The 13792-nt window shown below is 48.4% G+C and overlaps 2 protein-coding genes across 2 annotated transcripts; one reads left to right on the plus strand and one right to left on the minus strand.

Moving 5' to 3' along the window:
* Positions 1 to 4656: 4656 nt before the first annotated feature.
* On the plus strand, positions 4657 to 5636 carry LOC112900778 (auxin-induced protein X10A-like). The gene has a single exon (XM_025969581.1). The coding sequence runs from the start codon at positions 4657 to 4659 to the stop codon at positions 5038 to 5040; it is 384 nt and encodes a 127-aa protein (XP_025825366.1). The 3' UTR covers positions 5041 to 5636.
* Positions 5637 to 5730: 94 nt separating this feature from the next.
* LOC112899806 (adenosine kinase 2-like) lies at positions 5731 to 9514 on the minus strand. Its single transcript, XM_025968414.1, has 13 exons — positions 9272 to 9514; positions 8671 to 8724; positions 8297 to 8343; positions 8162 to 8193; positions 7944 to 8045; positions 7773 to 7840; positions 7624 to 7700; positions 7194 to 7291; positions 7054 to 7124; positions 6814 to 6880; positions 6617 to 6739; positions 6325 to 6385; positions 5731 to 6112 (listed from the first exon to the last, which is right to left on the minus strand). The coding sequence occupies exons 1-13, from the start codon at positions 9358 to 9360 to the stop codon at positions 5970 to 5972; spliced, it is 1032 nt and encodes a 343-aa protein (XP_025824199.1). The 5' UTR covers positions 9361 to 9514; the 3' UTR covers positions 5731 to 5969.
* Positions 9515 to 13792: the final 4278 nt, after the last annotated feature.

Raw genomic sequence — 13792 nt, forward strand, 5'->3', positions numbered from 1 at the left:
CACTAACTTGTCCATCTGACGTGAGATGGACAAGTTAGTGCCAACGTCAGATGGACAAGTTAGTGCCGGCTGGTAATACCAGCCGGCACTAACTTGAGCAAACTTGTCCATTTGACATCACGTGGGCGCGTTAGTGCCGGCTGGTAACACTAGCCGGCACTAACCGCGCCATCCCCCAACAAATTAGCCCCTTCGCCCATTCAGATCGACGATGTCGCCCCAACTTACCTGCCGCCCCGACGTCCTCGCGCCATTGCTGCCGCCGCCCGAAGCTCCGGCCGCCGCGCACGTCGTCGTCCTCGCGCGCGGCCCCTTCCGCGCAGCCCGGCCGCCCGGCTGCCTCTGCCGCCTCGGGGTCCTCGCGCCACTGCTCCGCGTCCTCGCGCCCCATTGCTGCCGCCGCCCGAAGCTCCGGCCGCGGCGCACCTCGTCGTCCTCGCGCGCGGCCCATTCCGCGCAGCCCGGCCGCCCGGCTGCCCCTGCCGCCTCGAGGTCCTCGCGCCACTGCTCCACGTCCTCGCGCCCCATTGCTGCCGCCGCCCGAAGCTCCGGCCCCCACCGTCGACCCCTCCCTCCGGACCTCCTCCTCGCCCTCCTATCGCAAAAACAGATTCGAGGTGAGCACATCAACTTGCAAAAGCATCTGGTTAATTGCACATCAACAATGTTTTGAGTTACGTGATATCCTGCTTCTTAGTCTTGCCCTGACTAATTGCAAAAGCATCTGGTTAATTTGGAGGACGATATTTCGACCAACGCAAGTAGAAGCACTTAAAGGGGTTTCTTGCAAGCAGGTGGGACCACGAATCTTCTCTCATCCTTTTGTGTTCTGTTTCCAAGTGCACCTCTGACATAATGTACATTTTTTTTACTTGATAGTGATGCTTCTGTACTTATTTCCATGTCTGGTCTGCTAAGTTTTGATAAAATTATACTGCCTCCTGCCATTCTCATGTAATTTTTGTTTGAAAAGTTGCTAAGTGCTGAGACTTGCAATGACTAGGAAGCTAGCAGCAATGCAGCATGCTGAACAATGGTTTCTAGCAGCAATGCAGCATGCTGAACAATTGTTTGAAACGTTAGTGCCGGCTGGAATTACGGACCGGCACTAACACTAGCCCTTTAGTGCCGGTCAGTATAGCCGGCACTAACAACTGTCACGTTAGTGCCGGCCATTTAGTGCCGGTCACAGGCACCGGCACTAAAGCTCCCTGTGACCGGCACTGATGTGCCTTTCTCCGGCAGTGAATGGAGAAGATTGTGTATAGAGCCCAGTCCATAACCCTTGACACCTCCACGAATAGGCAAGAGAAAATCTTCAAACCACCCACGGAGAAGTTACATTGGTGTCCACCAAAATCTGATTTTCTTAATATCAATTTCGATGGTGCTTTTCGTCACGAGTGCAAAAGTGAAGCTTGGGGTTCCATCGTCAGGGGTCAGGAAGGATCAGTAGTACTAGCGGGGGCAGGGAAATTGGAAAAGATACATGATGCTCTTTGTGCAGAAGCCTAATCCAATCCTGCTTGGCTTGGCAACTATCACAGCAGCAACAGATCACGGCATGATGCGGTTCAGCTTGAATCAGACTCCAAGATGTTGGTTAAAGCTCTCAATTCGACTGATTATGATCAGTCTCCGCAGGGTGTTTTATTTAGAGAAGCTAAATTTCTAATCTCTACACAATTTACTTGTGTTGAGGTGAATTATGTTTCGCGTTCTTGTTGTAATGGTTGTGTGCATGCTTTAGCTCGTTTGGGTATGTCTTGGGACCCGGATCAAACCTGCATATGGGTAGATCCCCTTCTAAAGCTTATAAAGATTTTGATGGTTTATGATATCGGTGAATCATCTATGATATAATAAAGATGTGAGTTTTTATGAAAAAAAAATCCCCTGTCGTTGCATCTGGTCGCTGCGTGTTGATTGCCGCCGCTCGCGTGCTGGCTGGCGTCTCCAGTGTGGCCGCCCGCGTGCTGGCCGCGCTCGCCCGTTGTGTCCTTGTGGCTTCCCCGTTGCTCCCTTCGACGTCGCTGCCCTTCACGACGTGCACGCCGTCCTCGAGCAGTACCGGCGTGATCTAGTCTTGAACCCTGCCATTGCAGGCGGTCTGGTCCTCCTCGCTGCAGTGCTTGCGTCTCGAGGGCCACGAACAAGAGAACGAGCCACGGGAAAGGAAACTGACGCCACGCCATGGCCGGGGGTAGCTAATAAGGGCCCCGCGAACATCTCGTCGGCATCGTGTGTTGAAGAGGATCGCCGTGAAGGTCAGCATCTTGACATTGACAGAGGACTGGTGGTGATCGGTAGGAGCAAAGCCCTGGCGGCGTGCGCATTCTCCTCGCAAACTGCTCAATTGCAGCGATCAAATCCCAACCAGGTGTACACATAAGCAAAGGGTTATTTGGTCCTTTCCATTGCTTGTAAATAGAAAAGGAAATAAGAAACCAATAAAAAGGAGAAAATGGTGATGAAATTAATCAATACGTCCTAACATTTCAAGTGGCAATTTTGCCAAGTTCCATCTTCATGTAGCAATTGTGCGAAGTCTAATGTTTGCAATGATAGAAAATTCAAATTTCTCGAATCCAGTTGTGGTGACAACCCCAGCCGGTTTACATGACGGAAAGACCTGCTGGGGCGCATCACGATCACAAGGTTGTCAGGGCGAGGAGACCTTGTCTAGGATGTAGTAGTGGTCTAGTGGAGCGGCTGGGCTGTCCAGGTCTCCGCCCCGAGCACGAGCAGGTGTCCACTTGGCCAGTGCATCATGTATGCAGCCAAACTGCGCCAAGTCGGTCTACGGTGAGCTCCGATCCTGCACGGCAGCGCAGCGGCCCCTTCCGTGTCGCGGTCAGGCCTCCTGTTGATCCATAGGTACCCACTTGCTTCCCTATACTACTCGTCACGCTACGCACCGGTGACTGGACTAGCAAATAGCAATAGCAGCAAACTACCCGTCGCAGCCGCCAACACGTGTCCTCCGCTACTCTCTATATATATATATATAATCCATTCTACACGTATTTATAATTACTCCCACGTATGTACATGTATATATATATATATATATATATTCCATCCCATGGCCCCGTGGGCTTGGGCCCGACATCTCCTCCCTTCGCCCTTGGGCTTACAACACAACATACTTACGGCCCACAATACGAATTAGCCACTCCCGCCCACGGCGTTCCCCGGGGACATAACACTGGCATACTGGATTCGCATGGGCCGCCGCGCAACTAGTAACCTGCCAGGCCGACTCCCTAAGTAGCAGAAAAGGTCCGGGGAAATCATCCGCCGGCAACCGGCAACCGGCAAAAGTGGCGACGGCGCCGCAACCGCAGCCCAAACTGACCGACCGCTCGACGGCGGCTTCGCTGCAGGGTAGTCCCATGCTACTCCAGAGAGTGAGGAGCAGCCCCAGAGGCCAGAGCCATGAATGCCGGCGTCACCCACTCCAATGAAGCCGCACCGCCGCCGCCGCCGGAAAGAGAACCGTATCCGGTACGGTCATCCCTCACTCCGGCTCCGGCCTTATCCGCCTCTCAAGAGCCAGGCCGACCGGACCACCATGGCGATGTGTGCAAGGATCTGCTACTAACTCGATCCGTTGCCAACTTCGAGGCGGAGTTCGTTATTTCATTCCCCTTCCTTCCATTATTAGAGAGAGAGACGGGACCGAGATTCTTCTCTGTACTTGGATGAATCCTTCGCCCGTACTTCCATCCCTCTCCCCAAGCAAGCAGATAAAAAGGCTAGCGAGAAACGGCTGCGCTTGCCCGGGAGGACGAAAGGACTACACGATCATGTACCACTACTACAGCCATCACCTTTTCTGAACAATTATCCTGTACAAATGTTCTCCGAAGGCGACAGAAGCCTTGGCCTAGCTTGCGTGGTCAACACATGCCGGCTACTCCTAAATTCGCGTCGTGTTGCTGAGCCCAATGGCTTTTGTTGGGTACACTTCTCCATCAGATCAGTAAGTGTTACCTTCCTTGCTTGCTGGGTGATGACATTGGCCTGCTACATGTGTCCCCGTTTCCAACCTTCAGTTTTGTCACATGTACCCCCATTAGTGGTCTACTCTACTAGTGGTTGCCTTCAGCTGGTACGGTGCTGAACGTGGTTCTTCTCTCTTCGTCAAAGCCTACCAGTATAATAATGGAACAGAACAAACAGAAACAGCTGCTCTGAAATGACGCCGTCATGCAAGAGGAGCTGCCCACGACGATGCGTGTGACGGGAGGGGATCCCCATCCGGCCATCCCCATGGTTGTTGAGAACCAGTCGCAACTTGCCATGGCTGCGAGCCTGCGAGACCTAGACGGCTAGACCAGACCTACGTGTGCACATGCCGTCTACCTTCGAAAACAGAACAAAAACGCGACGCCCTGTTCCCAAGCTTTTATCCAAACCTCGCTCTCTTCTCAGACAGGGCTCAGGTCATCACAGTGTCTTTCCAGCTCACCCTAGCGACCTGCGCACGCGCATAGCACGGACCTTGAGGCCAAACCGTCAGCATTTAACGATGCTCAGACACGGCACGACGACCGCACAAGCCCCGGTCCGCTGCATATAATAAACCCACTGCCAAGTACAGCGCCAGATACACACGCTTGGACAATTGCATTGGATTGGATGTACACGAGCATGAAGGCCGGGTCATCGTCCAGGAGGAGGAGGTTCCTCAACCTCAGAGCGTTCCTCCACGCGTGGAGGAAGCTCGCCGCCGCCCAGGCGGCGGCCGGCGAGTGGGCGCACCCCGACGGCGGCGTCGGCGGCGAGGCCATCCCGAAGGACGTGCCGCGGGGCCACACGGTGGTGTACGTCGGGGAGGAGCTGCGGCGGCACGTCGTGAGGGTGTCCTCCCTCGACCACCCGCTGTTCCGGGAGCTGCTGGACCGGGCGCGGGACGAGTACGGCTTCGCCGCCGCGGACGCCAGGCTCTGCATCCCCTGCGACGAGGACGTCTTCCTCGCCGTCCTCTGCCACGTCGACGCCGACCGAGAGTCGAGGATGGCATTGTGCAGCTGACCGGCCACCACGGCGTCGGCCGCCGGCCGGTTACGGTGTGGCGGCGTGCCGGCGTAGCGGAACGCCTGAACCTGCTCTGCCTTCCCCGCCTGCTCCTGCGATTTCTCTGTTCGGAGCTGTCCAAAAAATGTTGCTCTGAACATGTTTACGTGCTGTCAGTTTGTATAGGGTGTAGGGCATGTTAGCAGTTAGTCACTTTTAGTTGGGATGTTCCAGATTCTGTGTTCGATTCTTCAAGGATGCAGAAGTGCTTTGAACAGTTTTTGGCTGCAACGGGGACATTCCTGCACGCAGTCAAGTGGAGTAGATTGTAGGTATTCCGGTGCATACGGTGGCCTAGTGTATTTGTCGACTTTTCAGCCATCTCCGAGGTGCCTGGGACACACACAACGTTGGCTCAACATGTTAACACGCTGTCAGTGTCAGATGTTAAGGGTGTAGGGATGTAATCAATATCGGTGATTTTTTCTTTCTCTCTCTCTCTGAGGTTCAGTAATCTGTATTCAATTCAAGGAAGCGTCAGGGGATCATTTTTTGGCGCAAGCCATGCATGCACGCAGTCAAACGCACAAGGAGATACTGCCATTTTTGGCCCACTGACCTGCAGTTCCTTTTCTCTTTTTTTTTTCCTTTTGATGTCTGGCCTTTCAGCCAGCAGCTGCTCACACAATAACTGAGGCACGCACGAAGGAAGTACTGACAGATGATGTATTAGCCAGCATTTGACCTGTTGATTGCTAAGTTGACACCAGAAATGTGCCGCAAATTAAACATTGATACAGATGATGAAGGCATGAGGCCAGCTCTGCTGAGATGGAGAATTATACAGAGGAAGTGCCATAGAACTGTGGGGACTATAGTGCCATAGAACTGTGGGGACTATAGGTATTCCTCTCGGCTCTCGAAGTTGCAGTGTGCTAGAAATCGCTCTAGTTGAAGTCAGGCTTTTCAGGGTAAGTGCAGCCTGAACGCTGGATGACAACGTTCGCGGCGTAGCAAGCAGCTCTGACACACTTATCGATGCTCTTCTCTTGAACCAATTGAGATAGAAAGCCTCCAACAAAGGCATCACCTGCAAGCAATGCTTCGATTTCAGGAACTAATACGGCGCAAACATAAATATAAAAAGCATATGCCAGATTCGTTTGCTATAACGGCCAATAGCAATGTTTTAATGGAGTCGTGCATTTCTACGAAGGTTATGGTCAAATAGAGGATGGATCAACTGCTCAAGAAAGAAAACTGCAACGCATATTAACATTACTACTGAAAGCTGTTAAGTACCTGCACCATTGGTATCCACAAGTTTATCCTTAGGCAAAAGGATCACAGGGAAAGTTTTCACCTGCAAGCACCATAGTATTTAAGATTATCAGGAGCCAGGATAAACATTTACCTCGAGTAGGCAAAGGTTAAATACACTAGAATTACGTGATATGTTAACTTTGTCAAGACTGATATATAGTGTGCCACAAATAATCTATACATTTTGAACAGAATGTAAAATTCACAATAATCACAATACAACAAAGCCTACCAGTGATACTGATAGGGCCATGGAAAGCAGGAGGTTTACCTTTCCATCATCAGCCACAACTACTGGATCACAACCTTGAGTGATTACAGTAATCCTCTTGTGTGTACCTGAAGCCTTGGGCAGCTGTGAGATCTTCAGAGCAATCTCCTCGACGTTCTCAGTCTACAATTTTTGAGGAGCTATTTTGTAAAACTTTACTGACCTGGTGAAAATTACAAGATAAGACGAAAGGTTACCTCCCAACCTCGAACTTTAGCAAAGGTCCTTGCCTCAGTTTCATTCCCAAAGATGTAGTCCACGTACCTATGTTTGGTAACAGCAAGAACTTTCATAAATTTTATATAGCACATCAAAATATGAGAAATAGTAACATGCAAGAGAGTTGAAATAAAGCTTTGCACCAAAAACTGAACCTTTTATACACTGCTCTCACATAAAGGTCATATAACAAACATCATTATGCATCCAGTACTTACGGAAGAGCTTTCTCTTGGGCATCACGGAAAAACTCACAGATAAAGGGAGCGGAAAGGTTCATCAAAAACACCTGCAAACATTGTCATCAATGGAAATGGCACCAATAGAAAATGGTCTCCTTTTATTTGCATCATTTTACCTTGTTATTCGCAGCAGCATGCTCAGCAACAAGTTGAATAGAATCCGGTGACACGGTAAGGAAAAAGCCAGCGATATAAATATATTTTGCCTTCTCAACTACAATTAAGGAACATCACTGTTAGAAAACATGATGCATCAAACAAATGCACCAAGTGCAAACAATTAGCGAAGATGCTTTGTAAGAAACTGCCAGAAATGACTTGACGGGCTAGGTACCATAAGGTGCTATGTTCTTAACTGAAATATAAAAAATGATGTTATTATAAGATAACATTCAGAAATTATGTATGCCCTTGTACTAATGGACAGGTTCCAAGGAGGATGTTATATGTAATATTGTGCCCAAACAACATGATGAACCTTCTTTGTACCACGAGACAATAACAGCGGAAATTACTAAAGCAACTCTACCAGTCCATTTTCATTACCAAGTGCCCAATTCTCTGGTTTCTTCAGATGTTCAGACTTGTAGCAGTTTGCCGCGGACAAGTTTGCAATAAGTGACCTGGTTATAGATTGAAGGAAATTCATTAAAATTAAATCACATTTGTTAGTGAAGACAATGCAGGAACCATACCTTTCACCACCAACAACACAGACCGCACATGTGCCTGTTGGAGCATTCTCATCCTCATGGTAATGGGCCTGTTGTATCAATGGCAAGATTATAGTAGCTAGTGGTGCAACAAGGTTGAACAATCATCTCATGAAGAAGAAGAAAGTTAACAGAAGCGAACTTGTAACTTACATTAATACCAGCAGCTTGTGCATTTTTCTTCATCTCCTCACCAAACTTGTCCTTTCCAATGCAACCTATGTAACTTGTTGCACCAGGAATTTGAAGCAGCCACTGAGAAGCAATCAAGATTTGCTATGATTTCGTTTCTTATGAGCACAAGCAAACAATAAGGATAGTTCAAGGTTAACAGCTTTAGATATTTATGATTTAGTATCTTCATAGCTTACTTGGGCAACCCTGATAGAGTTTTGAGTGGCTCCTGAAAGAATCAAGCACAACAAATGTACAAAAGTGAGAGAATGAAATATAATAATATTTCAAGCATTAACTTAATAGATTAACATAGAATGTTGCAATACTACCTCCAGCGATGTATTCAACACTGCCTTTGCTAGCCAATTCATCATACCTGGAATCACAAAGAAATCCAGGTCGGCAACTCAGCACACATCCACACTGTTTTTATGTTTGACTGCCAGTTTACAGTTATGCGAATAAATTCTCCAAATATGGCGTCTGGACAGCTCGGATATTAAGTTACTAAACTGATAACTTAGCCTGTGTAGATATCTTGGATATAAAAAATTATAAACCATTCCATGCTTTTCTTTCCATGTGTGCTGAACGTGACAACACAATATATAGAGCTTATTTACCTTTCTCGATTCATGACAAACTAGCAGCAAGCCAACAATACTGGATAGTGCAAGGAAAGCTAAATGGCAAAGAAACTTACATCGGCAAATGCTTGTCCTCGGCGAGAATGGCATTGCCCGGCTTGACATCATACCTAGAACACAGGTGCGGAGACAGGAAGTCTCAATTAGCTGCCAGTGTAACTGCAGGTGCCACCAAACTATTCCTAACAAGCAAGGGACAAAGCACGGCCAATCCAACGGAGATAGTTTTGATTGACTAACATAATTTGAAGTAAAATTTCCGGGGACCTTGTGTTGGATAGGGAATCAAGAAGAATCAGCAAAAACATCGCAGTCAAACGAACTAACGAAGTGAGCCCAAGTAGGCTGATGAACATGATACTTCTAATAGATCGGTTTCTTAGTCGCTTCGCGAAGGCACTCTGCAACATTGCTGATTACTTCAGTTGACAGACAGGTTATTCAGAGTTTTAGAGGTTCCACCTCCACAACCCGCGCACACAATTGCAGGCGAATACGAAAGAGATGGTGAATCGGTGATGCACAAGCCCACATCACGCCACCACCAACAGAACTACATGCTGAAGCATCAGCGAATATAACAAGCAGGCACAGTTCAGAGAACATAAGATGGGGAGAGAACAGAGAGTGATCGAGTAGGAAGTAGGAACCGAGTACTTCGCGAGGAAGGCCTCGTCGACGACAGCAGAGATGTCGAGGAGTGGGTTCCCCATCCCCAGCAGGATGCCCTGTAGCCTGCTCGCCATTTCCTCCCCTCCAAGTGAGCCTAGCGCGCGGCGGCGGCGGCGCGAGAAGTCGGATGGCGGAATTCGGAATTGGGAAAGCACGGCGGCACGGTGGAGGCCTCGGAATCTTCGGGAGAGAAAATCGTCGTCGGCAGGAAGAAGAGAACCCGCTTTCTCATGGCAGAGGCCCACGTGTCGGCAGCCCAACACGTTGCGGCGCCGGTCCACTCGGCCCACGCATCGTCAGGTCCTGCGCCGTCTGGCCCGCCCGGCGCGCCGCGTTGCGCTCGGCTGTGGATCGGATCGTACGCGTGCGCGGTTGGGTCCGGGTGGGCTATGGCTCTCGTCTAAAAGTCTGGTGGACCCCGATCGTGTGGCCGGCCGCACCTCCCGGCAGCAGAGCGCGGCCGTGGCGGCAGGATAGTGGACGGCCGCCGGCGGCGAGGTGCACGGTTACACGAGATCCGGTCTTGGGCGGCGACACGAGAGGGTCGAGCGCGCCGCCCACGTCTACACAATTGTCGCCGGTGAGGGTGTCAACGCGGCGACACGGCACGAGGAGCGTTGTTCGAAAAGATGTGTGTGTGTGTGTGGGGGGGGGGGGGGGGGGGGTGGGGGGAGAACGGAAGAAAAAGAAAGGACGGCGCAATGTTACTTGGTTGGTGGGCTGGCACCATATAGGTGGCGAGGTCACATTGAGACCCAATGGGCTGTAGCGCGGCCCCGCCGTGAAGGCAGGCGATGACGCAGGCAAAGACCGGCCCAGCAGCAATTCCAGCTGCTGTTGCAGGCGATGATTGCCTGGCCCTGGCGTAGTGCCAGCCAAATGAGTGTTTTAATCAGTATGCCTATGGAAAGAAAGGAGGCACGGACAGAAGAAGTTGGGTGATCCGGTGCACATTTCTCCTCTGGCCTGATTCATCAGCCCCTGGTGGGTAAGTCAGTAAGTGGCAGTACAAGCTTGGTTGAGCGATCCTTTCTCGTTTTCCGGCTACTATTTTTTAAAACAAGAATTGGGTTCAGCAAATCCACCACTCGATCTGACTAACAAGCTAGTGGGGCGGTGGTGGTTGGAGCCAACCAACTCTCATTCGCAGGCTCATCCACGCACATCCGATCCGAGCCCCAAGTCAAACGGGTGCTTTCCTCACCTACCTACCTTCGCTAGGACGGACACGCACCAGCTGATTCCGTCAGGTCGTCGCTAGCCTGTAGCCTCTTCAGGCAGGGGCTTTGTTTGGTAGACGACAGCGACGACGCGCCTTCTCCTTTCTCTTATAGCTTTGCTTAATTAGGATAGATGAGGGAAGATGTAACAGCACCTTTCAGATCTCAGCTTCCTTCCTTTTGCTGTTTCGTCCTGATCCATGCTACCATGCATTTCTTTTCCCGGCTGCAGTTTACGCGCCTGGTTGCACTGAAAGTTACTACTGCGCAACAGGCTGACCACCATTCTGAACCTGAAGAGGTGATGAAACGGGAGAGCTTCACTTTGGAGACTCTCACCGCCAGCAGGTGAAGGCACACGTTCTCTGCATCTCCTGGTGCTACGTTTTCGCTGGGAAATCAAATGGGCCAGCCTTGCGGCGATGGCGACTAACGGTCCACATGCCCGGGTACGGAGCAGCAACATGCCAGCGGCCGACCACCCCCTGCGTCGCTCGCATGTGTTCACCAGCAGAACGCTCCTTGTCGTTGCGTTCTCCACCAATCCTAGTTCCCGTGCCCCCCTGGCCCCTGCAGACGAGCCCCTCTCAGATCTCGCCAATCGTTTGACGAGACAGGGGAGGAGAACGAGAATCTCGCCTGCTTGCATTTTGTAATTTGGCGGCGAAATGTTCAGTGCGAGTAAGTGTGGTCATGTGCATTCGCGGATGGATGTGCTGCGGATTCAAACGGAATGGCAAGTACGTGCTCCCTCATCGGATGCCATGTATCTTCACTACCAAAAGTTTTTTTTCCCGTACATGTTACTAGCAGCTTGATTGGCTTGTAGCACCGTGAAATGAATCATTATATTCTCTGAATCTCTTTTTTTTTTGAGGTCTTCAGGACGTGGTCGTTTGTTCATAGGTGGATAATAGACAGAAACACATGGTTCTTGACCAAACAATAGTTAGTAGTTAATGCGTGCACTGATCAAGTAACAATGGATAAAACTAATCACGACTTGCAGGTCCGTCGTCGAGCTGTGCTTTGACAGTTTACTCGCTGTTATTCTAGTCAGCTAGAGACCTAGAGTTGTCTTTTATACTTTTTTTTTTGGAAAGCTATCTTTTATACGTTATCCATGGAGGTCTTCTAACCTGCCCAACATCATCTCTTATTTGAAGCTGCTGCCTTGATTCAAACCTGTGAGAAGAAATCTTGCTATATATGCTACCTCGGCAATCTTTTTACACTATGTTACTCGCTGATTTTTATGCTGACCCCATTGTTCCTGGCCTTTATTTGTCAGTAGGAAAGTGTGCTAAGAAATGTGGTGATCTCGCGGAGCTTTATCCTCTAAATTCTTTTGACCAAGGAATTGTCAAAAGAACGGCCGCAGAGACACAGAGAACAGTCCGGTCTGTCATTCCATACCGTTTTGTTTTCCATTTGGATAGAGCATAGGTAGTACTAAAGTCAGATACTTAGGTGCTTGTTTTGAATCTTGGTGATCCAACAGTATTTTGGTAGTAGCTACCGTGGTTGGTGTACAGATATCAGATAACGGCCAAATTGCCGAACGTTAGGTTTTATGAGGAAAATTGCCGAACGTTAGGTGAGCACCATCTTTGGTTTATGGTTTATAAGCGCCTTTGGGCTCCAGGCGCAAAAAAAAACTTAATCACTTATTACATTAATCACGATCGCATTACAAATTTGGAACAACTTATTGCTCTCTGAAATTTGCAATGTAATTACGGATTTATAGAATATGTCTCAGTACAAATTTACAATCTTTACTTTCTGGTTTATATTATTAATCCACCATTACGGTACCCGCAAACGCAGTACAGATTTTGGAAAATACTTTATACTCTCTGAAATTTGAATCAGAATTATGGATTTATAGAAGATGTCACTAAATTACCAATTGTTATAGTCCATGCTGAACAAAACATATGGAGAGGAAAAAAACAAAATGCGGAGAATAGGATAATGTGTCATGCAAGATCATCACCCAAACAGGTTAAGTTCCCTCCTCTCGTGCGGTCAATTCTTTCGGCTATGGATTTCTAGTTTGCACTGGTCGTTTGTCCGGGCAAAAGTAGAGACTCCGTTTCTTACTTTTATAGAACTTTTTTCAGGATAAATACCGACTATTCCGCACGTTTCGTTGACTGATCGTACTTACAAGTCAAAGTGGCGCCAGCTGAATGTATAGCAGCCGGAGTGACGTATGGTATGTGGTGAAAGACATTTGCTCTGTCCATTTCAGTCAATGAAGGATTTTTGCCATGGACAGTCAAGGCTCACTTTGATGATCTGCAAGACTAAGTTTAAATTCAGAAACAGCCTCCATGATTGATACGAATGACGCGCAACATTACAAATCAATAATGATTAGAAATGGGGTGGGGAACTCGTGGCAAAATCCAGGTCCCCTTGACTGAATATTTTCAGATGGTGTTCCCTGACCCTTGATTGAACAAGAAGAAAAAAAAACTAGACCTGGCAACCAACAACTGAAGTTTGCACAGAGATCGAATTTATTTTAATCCAATTATGTTTAATTCGCTTATATGGATAGTCGAATCCGAACCTGCTGAGTGCTACTCAGCTGCTCTAACCGCTAGAGGCTTTTTCTCAACTGAACATGAAGCACGTAGGGAAACGGGTAGATATTTCATTTACTTTGTTGATCTGACAAAAAAAAATTATAGTCCAACATCCAGTATCAATAAAAAATTTATTCACTTATATTTCCTTCATTCCAAAATTTAAGATGTCTTGATTTTGTTTTAAGTCAAACTTCTCTAATTTCGATAATTTTGTAGAAAAATATATTAAGATCTACATTCACAAATAAATGAAACTAATTTGATGTTATAGATATTGGTGTATTTTTCTAAAAACTTGATCAAAATAAATACATTTTACTTAGGACCAATAGAAGAGGCTTTTATTTTGGAACATACTGAGCCACGGCGAGAGCTCAAGTGGTAGGTAGGAGTGGCTGGGCATCGCCATCGTCGCCGACCCCAACCCACATGGACGATGGACGACAGCTGACGCATATCCAATAGTGTTTCGCCAAGCCCAGCAAGATCACGCGAGAAAGGACTTCTGTCACTCTCAGCAGTTCAGGACTGCTCTTGCCAAACAACCACGTGCGATGCAGTTCCCGTCATTAGAATGTTGACCTGATCTCCTAATGATGATAGATCCTGGTAAAAGAAAGATTCAGTGATTTTGGAGAAACAAGTATGAAGTTACACACACAAGTTCAGAGTTTGATTCTCGCGTA

The sequence above is a fragment of the Panicum hallii genome, chromosome 7 (assembly GCF_002211085.1).
Source record: "Panicum hallii strain FIL2 chromosome 7, PHallii_v3.1, whole genome shotgun sequence".
NCBI lineage: Eukaryota > Viridiplantae > Streptophyta > Magnoliopsida > Poales > Poaceae > Panicum > Panicum hallii.